This window comes from Leptodactylus fuscus, chromosome 3, assembly GCF_031893055.1.
Source record: "Leptodactylus fuscus isolate aLepFus1 chromosome 3, aLepFus1.hap2, whole genome shotgun sequence".
In the NCBI taxonomy this organism is placed as follows: Eukaryota; Metazoa; Chordata; class Amphibia; order Anura; family Leptodactylidae; genus Leptodactylus; species Leptodactylus fuscus.
Genome location: NC_134267.1, coordinates 44,335,074 through 44,347,082, shown reverse-complemented (window position 1 = coordinate 44,347,082; position 12,009 = coordinate 44,335,074). Strand labels below are relative to the sequence as shown.

The following is a 12,009-nucleotide window of genomic DNA, read 5'->3' as shown; positions in this document are numbered from 1 at the left end:
TTCAAAATATGCAAATGAGCAGTTTGGAGCACTGAGGGAAATCCAATTGCTCCAAACTACTATACCCTTCACTGCTCTAATACACTCTCCTTTCCCTTCCTCTACCTTCTTTGAGTGACAGGGCCAGGGAGCTAAACCGAAATCTCTCCTGGCCCTGTCATTTAAATAAAGCAGGGTATATTAGAGCAGTGTGGGGCATAGTTGTTTGGAGCAATGGAGTCGCACTCCGTGCTCCAGCTTGCTTATTTGAATATTCTAAAATAAAAAGAATATCTTGACAATAGAAGAATTACCAGTACTTTTCATGAGAAAAGCATTACAATCAGATGAGCCTGACCTATCTGTGTTACTGGTGTAATATGCTTCACCCTGGTGACAGACTTCTTTTAAGGCATATCCAGTGAATATGTCATAAATGTCTTTTGTGGGTAAACCCCTTTAAGCTGGCCATGTGACAATAGACTTCCAAGATGGTGTAAACAATGGCCATTGTCTATAGGACATCTGCTTTATCCTTATATGTACTGGTGACATCTGTGCCTATTGTCCTTACAAAGTCAGGGTAGAAACTTGTAGATTTGTTTTGTTGTAGGAAATTGAATCTGAAATAAGAAATACATTTACTATAATTGTCCGATTTCTCCGAGCTTAGTCAATCTCCACATGTGTCCTCTTTTCTTCAGTTCTTAAAAATGATTGTCATGTGATCTTTAGCTACATCTATTATTGGAAGACTGTCAGTTGCTATTATGGCAGGATACCGTTACCCAACTTTCCCAGACACTTGGACTTATGAACACTAGCGCATTACTCAGCAGTTGTATCTCCATATGACGCTCATGAACTGGTGCGTTCAGACTTTTGTAATTGAATCCATTCTTATGGTCCATTGCAGGATCCTAATAATAGATTAAGCAATAAAGACGGTCCATCTAATGTTGGACAACAGATCCCAATTGACTATTATGGCATTATTCACACTGCTTATATGCAGGCGGAGTGCTGTCTGTGGTTGAAAATGTTTTTTTTTTTTCTTAACAGATCCACAGTCCGTGAAAAAAAACCCCCAATGTCTGAATCAGTACATTGAAATGAATGTATACGTATGCTGTCTGCGAAAAAAATTACTGGTTTAAGCTGGGTTCACACCAGCGTTGGCTCTCCGGGATTCTCTTCCGTCCTTTTTGGATGGAAATCGAGAGGACCCCATTAAAATCTATAGGGTCCGCAGGTTTCCTAAGGTAACCGCTTTTTATGTGAATTAGCTTTCTGTTTGGGGTCCGCTTTGGAAACCTGAACCTGTGCTGTATTTCCAACCTAATCCTGGTTTTGGCTTACACATGCAAAATGCTGAGGTGTGAATAAAGGCTTCTGAGGTTGTATGGCCTGTGTGCACTACCGTACATGCTCAGTCTCACTCACTGTGTATGGAGATATTGGGGTGAATGTATAAACCTGCAATGGCACATCAATAATGTGGTGCCAAAGATCATGCGACATCCTTCATTTTTTGTCTTACTTGACCTACCTGCCCTAAGGCTAGGTTCACATCTGCATTGGAGTCTCCATAGAACTTTTCTCTCTGCTGGTTTCAGTACAAAAACTAAGTGAAAATTGTGAGTAAACCCGGCAGACCCCTTTATAATCAATGGGTTTCCACAGGTAACCGCTTTGTGAGCGGACAGGCTTTCCGTCTTTCAGATTCCCATGTGGACCCAAATGATGGAGATCCGAATGCTAGTGTGAACCTAGCCTCAATTTGACAAACCTGGGGGAAAGCCATGGCAGTTGTAACCCAGCTTTCCTAGACACAGAAATAAGAAAGAAACTGATATGTGAACTTTTTATCCAGAAGATAGGGGAAGAATTTATTTATCCAGAGGATTTTTATATGATGCAAAAAAAATCTGGTTATAAAGTTCTGCTATCCTCCTAAAAGAGACCATGCACTGCCTGTATGACGTCACCTCCACAGTAGTCAGCGCAGTGCCGGGTCGGTGTGACGTCAGCACTGACAGGCAGCCTACACTACACCGAGCAGGAGCCGGGCTTCCCCTTCTAGAAGGAGCCCCTGATCTGCCCCCCTCACTCCTCCTCTTTCCTTCTCTCCTGTGTCCCCCTGTCCCGGAGCAGACCCCTTTATGCCTTCCCTTCTTTCCCTCCACTTCCAGTCATGCCTAGGAGCTGCGCACAACTCTGCTGAAGTTTTCCTGGGACAAGAGGAGTTTCTTTTCTTGGCTTGAGAGCAGCAGCAGCAGCGGCGGCGGAGGAGGAGGAGGAGGGGGCACAGAGGAGCCGAGAAGAAAGCAAGGAAGGCATCATACATAGAGTGCAGCCGGCTGAGGGGCTGCAGCTCACCTAGCTAGGGTAACATAGTACTGTGTACACAGCCGTCCGCATACATGGCTGCTTCCAACAGGTGGGGAGTTGTACTGTGCGCTGTGCTCTCAGCATCTGCTGTGCTGGCCAATATAGAGCACGTCAGGAGGATCACTTATGTGGTGCACCCAGGACCCCCGGGCATCTACCACCAGCAACCTGTGCACATGAGCAGGACCAACGTGCTAGTGAGCAGCAGCACCCAGGAGCGGAGCCGCAGGATGAGCAGGGTCGGCTCCAACCCAACTCTGGTGCACAGACAGCAGCCACTGACCGGGGAGAAGGCGGCGGCGGCGGCGGCCCCGGCTGTCAGCACACACAGCCGTCACTACTCCGTGTCCCGGGCCAGCGGACAGCAGGACTCACCGAGGACTCCCAGCCTACAGCACAAGCTACACATGCAGGGGTGAGACACTGGTACTGTGTGTGAGGGCAGCAGGGGGCATAGTCATATGTGTGAGGGCAGCAGGGGGCATATTACTGTGTATGGTGGCACTGGTACTATGTGTGAGGGCATCAGGGGGCATAGTACTGTGTGTGAGGGCATCAGGGGGCATAGTACTGTGTGTGAGGGCAGGAAGGGGCATAGTACTGTGTGTGAGGGCAGGAGGGGGAGTAATACTGTGTATGGTAGCACTGGTACTATGTGTGAGGGCAGCAGGGGGCATAGTACTGTGTGTGAGGGCAGGAAGGGGCATAGTACTGTGTGTGAGGGCATCAGGAGGCATATTACTGTGTGTGAGGGCAGCAGGGGGCATAGTACTGTGTGTGAGGGCAGCAGGGGGCATAGTACTGTGTGTGAGAGCAGCAGGGGGCATAGTACTGTGTGTGAGGACAGGAGGAGGCATAGTACTGTGTGTAAGGGCAGGAGGGGGCATATTACTGTGTGTGAGGGCAGCAGGGGGCATAATACTGTGTGTGAGGGCAGCAGGGGGCATATTACTGTGTGTGAGGGCAACAGGGGGCATAGTACAGTGTGTGAGGGCAGGAGGGGGCATATCACTGTGTGTGAGGGCAGGAGGGAGCATATCACTGTGTGTGAGGGCAGGAGGGAGCATAGTACTTAGTGTGAGGGCAAGAGGGGGCATAGTACTTAGTGTGAGGGCAGGAAGGGGCATAGTACTGTGTGTGAGGGCAGGAAGGGGCATGTTACTGTGTGTGAGGGCAGCAGGGGGCATAGTACTTAGTTTGAGGGAAGGAAGGGGCATAGTACTTAGTGTGAGGGCAGGAGGGGGCATAGTACTTAGTGTGAGGGCAGGAAGGGGCATATTACTGTGTGTGAGGGCAGGAAGGGGCATATTACTGTTTGTGAAGGCAGGAGGGGACATAATACTGTGTGTGAGGGCAGAGGGGGAATATTACGATGAGGGCTGTGCTAGAGGGAGAAATACTACTTGTAATACTGTGTATAGTGACACTGGTGAGACGGGTATTATTTGTGAAGGCAGCAGGGGGCATATTACTATGTGTGAGGGCAGTAGGTGGTAATACTGTGTATGATGGAACTGGTGAGACACTGGTACTAAATGTGAGGGCACGAGGGGGCATGCTATTGTGTGTGAGGCAGGAGGGGGAGATATTACTAGTAATACTGTGTATGGTGACACTGGGCTGGAGGTGGCATATTACTGTGTATAAGGGCAGAAGGGGGAGATACTACTAGTAATAATACTGTGTATGATGGAACTGGTGAGACACTGGTACTATGTGTAAGGGCACGAGGGGGCATATTACTGTGTATTAGGGGAGGAGGGGGAGATACTACTAGGAATACTGTGTATGGTGGCATGGGTGAGACACATGGTATTATGTTTGTTGGCAAAAGGGTGATATAACTATGTGTGATGGCAGGACTGGGAGATACCATAGACTGATAGTATGTGTGGTGGCAGCAGGGAGACATATTGCTACTATTGATACTATTTATGATGGCAGGGAGGGGGAGTTACTACTTCTGATACAATGTATGATGGCACAGAAATACTACTACCAATACTATATACAGGGCATTAATGAGACATTAATAATAATATTAGGTATAGGGCAGGAATGAGACATTACTACTAATACTATGGTCAGGGGTCAGACATTACTACTAATACTATGTATAGGGCAGGAATGAGACATTACTACTAAAACTATGTATAGGACAGAGATGAGACACATCTACCAATACTATGTATACAACAGGGGTGAGACATTAATACTATATATAGGGGAGGAATGAGACATTAGTACTAATACTATGTATAGGACAGGGATGAGACATTAATACTATGTATAGGGAAGGAATGAGACATTACTGCTAATTCTATGTACATTACAGGGATGAGGCACTACTAGTAATACTATGTATTGGACAGAGGAGAGACAGTACTACTAATACTATGTATAAGGCAGACAGAGAGATGCTACTACCAATATACTATGTATAGGGCAGGGGTGACATTACTAGTAGTACTAGGTATAGGAGAGGGGTAAGACACTACTACTGATACTAAGTACTATATAGGACAGACAGAGAGATTCTATTACCAATATACTATGTATTAGACGGGGTGAGACATTACTTGCAGTACTAGGTATAGGAGAGTGGTAAGATACTACTCCTGATACTATGTACTGTATAGGGTAGACAGATGCTACTAGTGATATACTATTGATATGCAGGCGGCGATACATTACTAACTCTGTCTGTGTGTAGGAGACTTGTTACTCTCTATGGGGCAGTGTGTTACACATTTACTGTCTATGGGCACTAATATCCCCCATTGGGTACGAGGTGAGATGCTTCTACTCTCTGACAGCGGATACTTTATATTACACTCTATTCAGATGCTACTACTTTTCGTGCAGAGCACGAGACATGACTACTGTTTGTGGGGCAGAAGATGAAATAATGGCAGTGTCTTTTTGGGCAGGGAGTCATTGACTAATACTCTCGAGGGCAGAGGGTTGACAGTCTTCTGTATGCAGGGGGTGGGAGGTAAGCACTACAGACATGCTTAGACTCCCTGGATATAGCCCAGAGATACAAATAGTGAATAGGCAGTAGTATAGAGGCAGGTTAGACCCCTACTAGGAGCCTGCTGGGTGACTTACAACTGCAGTTCCTCCTATGTGCGCTGACTGATGGGATCGATTGCTGTATGTCAGTGGGATCTACACACTATATCATTAATAATACTTTTTAATCTGCAGCCGTATAGAACATGCTGAAATCTGCACTGGTATTTTATACTTCGTGTAAATCTGATTTTCTACCCCCCTCCCCAAACCCATTTGTAAACTTTGTAGAATTTACTAAACTATTTGTGACTCTCTGTGCTTTTTCACTGCTCTAAAATAGTTGGGGTTTAACTTGGACCAGCAATGGCAATTGTCATACCTCAAATCCGGTGTAGATTTTCAGGCGCACAAGCCGCCAAAATATGCGTCAAATGTGTTCTTAATGTATTATTAAATGTCGCACATTTTACTTCATTTCAGATTAGGATTACCGTTTAAGGCTGAGGACCCATGTTGTAGAAACGTAGCTTTTTTTTTTGCAGATTTTGTTGCGGTTTTTTTTTTTAGCCAAAACCAGGAGTGGATTGAGCAGAAGGAAGAAGTAGAAGAACTTCCTATATATTTCCCACTCCTTATGTAGCCATTCTTGGCTTTGGCCTAAAAAAACCGCAACAAAATCTGCAACCAAAAAAAACTGCGATTACACAACGTGGGACCTTAACCTAAGATAATAAATCTTAATAAATGACTTCCTCTGAATAGTGCATTGGCTTTCATCTTCCCAGATGTACTGTAGATCCACAGATGCTCCACCAGACCCTCAGAACATCCCTTCACTACACATATAAGCGAGTATAAGCCGACCCGAATATAAGCCGAGGCTCCTTATTTTACTACAAAAAAAACTAGAAATACTTATTGACTCGAGTATAAGCCTTGGGGGAAATGCAGCAGCTGCTGGAAAATTTCAAAAATTAAAATGGTCAGAGTTTTTGGGTGCAGTAGTTTCTGGGTGCTTCAGAAGTGGAGGGGGTGTTTTGGTTGTCTGTCTGCCCCTTCCCTGAGCTTGAGGACTGAGTTTTTTTCCCCCCACTTGGAATTCAGCCTGGCTGAATATAAGGTATCTGCAGTGCTCCTATTAACCCCTTCCCGACGGAACAGGAGCACTGCAGATATATTTAGTAGACCGGGCACTTTCAGACACAGGGATACCTAATGTGTTTGTGTTTCACAGTGATTTTCTACTTTTATATGTATTCTAGGGAAAGGAGGGATTCAGAACTTTTATTTATTTTTTTATTATAATTTTTTTTAAGCTTGTTTTTCTTTCACTATTTTATGGGAGATTCTATACATTACTATTGCGGCTGGTCATTTTTTTTTGCTTGACTTGAGTATAAGCCAAGGGGGGCTTTTTCAGCTCAAAAACTGTGCTGAAAAATTCGGCTTATACTCGAGTATATATGGTAAGCGGATTGTTCAAAGTGACAACTGGAATGTTACATTCCCCACAATTCTTTGTAAGGCGTTGTTATACTTCTTCCTACTATTACAGCCTGTAATCTGATGATTCTTCGCTGGCTATGGGGCAGAGGATGGCTATAAGAACCTGTTTGACTTGCAGTATCTTTAATCTGAAGACTGATATAAACATTGCTGTAGGGTGAGATGTTGAGATATTGATCTTTTTGTACTTAAGGTAACAGGTCTAACAAAATCTTCATCTAGACAGAGATATGTGGATGTCTCAGACATCTGGGTATCATTTCTAGCATCTTGTGATCCTGGTGTAGAATGTCTAGCCAAACCTTCGATGCATTTCTCTATAATGTGTGGGTCTTGATACTATTTCTCATGTATTACCTGGATGCATAGTGCATGGAGAGTGTGTGGTTATTTGGTACAGGGTCATGCAACCTCTGTTGGGCATTGTACAGTATACATTGAGCTACTCATCCTTAGGAGGATTTTTATATGTACAATATCTAATCGAGTATCCCACAATAGTTTCTGAATGACTCTTATAGAATCTGACAGGGAGATTGGCCGATGCCTCTCTAAGCTGACCTACAGTATTGGGCACCATACACAACAGTCCTGTAATATGGACCACTGTCTTTATGATATGATAATGCCATAAAATTCTGGTGACTTCCCTGCAACATGTTTTATGGCTGCACGTGTCACTAGTGCCTAAGAAGAGTATGGTCGGCTATAAATATAGTGGCCTGTATTCTGTTATAGGATTCCCAAGTCAATGGCAAATGGCTATATTTTCAGATTCCTCTTCTCTATAAATATATTCTATATTCTGTATGTGATTCTGGGAGCTGCTATCTTGTCTGCGCGTCTCCTCTACTCTGTTAACCACATTTAGTGATATTCTTTATAGGATAGTTATGGCCATAGTCAGCAATAGACTGGAATCGACTCATTGAGGTCAATGGAAGAGTTGTAGACATGCTGTGTACAGGGAAAGGGAGTAGATAAGCTGTGACATCAGCTGTTATCATCTATTAGTTGTCACAACTATGGCTCAGTGTTGGTGTTATCTTCTGTTGTAATATTTCTGTGATGTAAATGAAGTAACTGCTGTAAAGAAAACCCCTAAAGAATCCTTAAAGGGGCTCAATCCTTAAAGGGGCTCTATCATTGGGAAAAGTCATACTTGTATAGCCTTTAGAAAGCGAACCCCAAGGAAGAGAACCCAGAAGTACCAGACATTAACCTTGGAGTGAAGTCCAGAAGAGCAGCTTGGTTCAGGATGGCAGGAGTGTAGGAAGATAATTCCACAAAGACACGCAGAAGCCAAGAAAGCAAATTGGTAGCCGAGTCATTAACTGGAGGTCAGAGGAGTAGCCAAATCAGGATAACGGAGAGGAGGTCTGTAAAGCAAGACGGGTCATACACAGGCAGAAGGTACAGGAACAGGAGACAGGCGGGGAAGTATCTTTAGGGAGCTGATGCTGCGGTAACACAAATAACCAGCGATGGGCCGAAACCAAAATGAGGCCTAAATAGCCTCAGGCCCGCCGCTGACCCCCCTGACCCGGAAGTGCCAGTCCCAGCGCTAGGGGGAAACTGGAACCTCTGCACACTCAAGCGGAAGCTTCCGGTCTACCCCAGCATTGGAACAGACCGACACTCCGGTACTGGATAGGAATTGGGTTGGGCGCCTCCACGCAGCACAGCGGAGGCCCCGGCCCGTCCTAACACTCACATTTTGTAGGTCAGACATACTGTATACGCAGTGATGGATTTTCAGATTTATGTATTTACATAAGTGCCTTCCTGCCCTGAAAAAGTGACATATCTTGTCTGGGGCACTGAAATCCTGTGTGATATGGCTCACCGCACTCCATTATTGTGTGGACAACAGATATACAAACAAGTGGCCATAGTTTTGTTAAAGGGATTTTCCAGGACTCCTATATTAATGGCTTTTTCTTCGGATAGGTCATCAATATGTGATCACGGAGGTCACAGGCACTGTGCTCATGATGTCATGTCTCATTCAAGTGAATGGGGTCAAGTAACAATACCAAGTACAGCTCCTATGCAACGTGTGATGATGTACTTATTCAAAGGCAGCTTCTTCAACTAGCTGGTCTGTGGGGGTCCCAGGTGCCAGAGTCCCTATTTGCCAAATGTTGCCGGTCTGTGCTAAGGATAGGTCATCAATATACAAGTCGTAGAGAACCAGTTTAATACAGACTACATTAAAGCTGTCCATGCATTAGGTTTTTATAGGTTGGTTTTTCTGAATTCCAACTTCTCTAAAGGTTGATACTCTGGATTAAAGTACCATAAGTTTAAAGAACAAATCTCTGCCTCGAAATCTGGTCTTGGCGTCTGTTGATATAATGCAGATCTTTACCTTGGCATGAGCAACTTTCCAATAGCGTCACCTGACAATGACCAAAATAAAAAAAAAATCAACCTCAGCTTTTCCAGAGATACTGTATATGCCTTATGTCTGCATCTGTCATGTTTGGTTTTGTCATGAAAAGGCATCAGAGTCAGCACAAAATGGTGCAACTTGGACATCCAAACTCTCCTTAAAGGGATCCTATCATTAGATGCCCTTTTTTTTCTGACTAACACATAGTAATAGCCTTAAGAAAGGCTATTCTTCCCCTACTTTTAGATGTCTTCTCTGCACCGCCGTTTGGTAGAAATCCGGGTTTTCTTCGGTATGCAAATGAGTTCTCTCACAGCACTGGGGCGGTCCCAGTACTCAAGTAGCACTAGAAGAAAATAGAGGCATCGCTGGAGAGTTCTCTCACGGCATTGGGGATGCCCCCAGTGCTGTTTGAGCGCTGGAGACCGCCCCCAGTGCTGTGAGAGAACTTATTTGCATACCGAAGAAAGCCCGGATTTCTACCAAATGGCGGCGCAGAGAAGACATCTAAAGGTAGGAGAAGAATAGCCTTTCTTAAGGCTATTCCTACGTGATAGTCAGAAAAAAAGGGTATCCAATGATAGGATCCCTTTAATGTACAACTTTTTGCACAGCCTACATAAGTAAAGTACAGAGGCACTCCATGTCCATAGCCCAACCATTCTTTACCCCTGCCAAAAGTATATACATTATGTGTGTGTGTATATCTATATTTGTTATATATTTATTTTTACAGTGGGACCCTATGGTGGTGGATTCCATTGCATGGTATCTGTCAGGGATCTCTGTTTAATGTATATTTCATGCATGCTGCATATATATTAAACATAAAATTGTCATGTGAATGAAGTTTGACATGGATTATGCCACACAAAAACACCTGTCACTGAATGATGGGGGATGAATGTATGAACGCTGGGAGTTCACTGTTGGACTCCCCCTCCCAACCAATGAGAACTAGAATGGGGGCCCTGGGCAATTCTGTTCCTGCAATGAGGAGGAATTAGAATGCAGTGGTGGTCATGTGTGTGCACTGTTGTTTTAGTTAGTGTCAGCAGCTCTCTAGACATTGAATGGGACAGCAGTGTGCCTGCCTGACCACTAATCACCACTTGTTAGGGGGTGTTCACACGGAGGAAAGTGGAGCGCAATCTGGCACGTATACACGTGCCGGCAGATGACGCACTCAAAATGCTCCCATTCTTTTTAATGGGAGTTAGGATATTTTGCGGCCGCGATTTTGCATCCGCTAGTTACCGCTACTGAATCTATTGGAAGAAATAGACGCACAACAGACTGAAAATCAAACTAGGAACTGCAGCAAAACTAACAAGGCAGGCCAAACCAGGAGAGCGGAATCAAAGGAATAAACGTATCCATGCTGAGATCAATCTCAAAGTTAATAGTCAAAGCCAAAATTTGTAAGCAAGCGCATATCCAGTAAACAAGCCAAGGTCACAAGGACAGCTAACCAACAGATCTGTTCGATGCACTGGATCCTAACTAGTCACAATTAATTAATAGAAGGCACTTGAGTTCTGAACAGATTGCAAATATCCCTCCACAGCTGATGATTGGTTCATTGCCTCAGAGCTCGGATTAGCTGCTGTTAGTGAAAACTTCACATGTCGGCATAGGCATCTTTACCCCTTGTTCACATCTGTGTTCGGTATTCCATTCAGGGAGTACGCATGGAGACCCTCCGAATGGAATACCGAATGCAACTGCAAGCGCTGTACAGTGAAAGCACATGGACCCCATAAACTATAATGGGATCAGTGTGCTTGCCGCGTGCTGCTTGCACAAATCATGCAGACAGGAAAGTAGATTTTGAACTACTTTCCTGTCCGCATGATCCGTGCAGAGATCTGAAGGCCAGCACACGGACCCCATTATAGTCTATGCGGTCCGTGTGCTTTCACTGGCACACCACTTGCAGTTGCGTTCGGTGTTCCGTTCGGCGGGGTCCTCATGCGGACTCTCCCGGACGGAATACCAATGCTGATGTGAACGAGGCCTTAAGGGAACGGCAGTGCGTTGAGCTGCAGAGAGGAGAATACACCGTGAGAATCCTAACACAAATGTTATAGTTTGTGTAATTAATAGTTGTACAATTTTTCAATATACTTTCTGTAATTTTTCAGTATACTTTCTGTATAAATTCCTCACGGTTTTCTAGAACTAACCTTGTTGCCATTTAGTCTTACTTTCAGTGGGCAAAAATCATGACCATGATCATGTAATATACAGTCTATGGTCATGTGATGGACGCACACTTGCACAGCTTGCTACCAGGCAGATAACTGATTCTGTGCTATGGCTGTAACTAGCTGGGCACATGTGTATCATCACGTGACCCTGGACTGTATATCACATGACCATGGACTGATTTTTATCCACAGAAAGTAAACAGAATGAATGACAGCAAGCAGAGATCTAGAAAACCATGAGGAATTGATACAGAAAGTATATTGGAAAATTGTATAAGTTTTCATTATGCAAACAATAACCTTTGTCTCTCAATATTGGTGTGTATCTGGAGTATGGAGCTTGGGGGAATTTGTCACATCTGGTATTTTTGCTGGAGGCGATGTTGAAGTTAATTGCATGAAATGTATTGTAATGTATAATGTAGATACATTTGTTGCATTTTGTAAATCTTTCTGGAGAAGTTTCTTACATTTGTACCATCAACTCACTGGAGTGATTTTGTACAAAAA

General features: G+C 44.3%; 1 protein-coding gene and 1 long non-coding RNA gene across 3 annotated transcripts in view; one reads left to right on the top strand and one right to left on the bottom strand.

Annotated features, from left to right (window-relative positions):
- LOC142197309 (uncharacterized) overlaps positions 1-12,009 on the bottom strand; it is a 644,898-nt gene that overhangs the window by 433,076 nt on the left and 199,813 nt on the right. The gene's annotated exons all lie outside the window — the stretch shown is intronic.
- Positions 2,110-12,009, top strand: part of LTBP1 (latent transforming growth factor beta binding protein 1) — a 228,226-nt gene continuing 218,326 nt past the window's right edge. The window contains exon 1 of one of the 2 annotated variants that reach the window (XM_075267491.1): positions 2,110-2,785. In XM_075267491.1, the coding sequence (XP_075123592.1) occupies positions 2,403-2,785 (383 nt within the window). In that variant the 5' untranslated portion in view covers positions 2,110-2,402. The remainder of the gene's footprint in view (positions 2,786-12,009) is intronic. The other variant, XM_075267493.1, reaches the window with a different exon arrangement.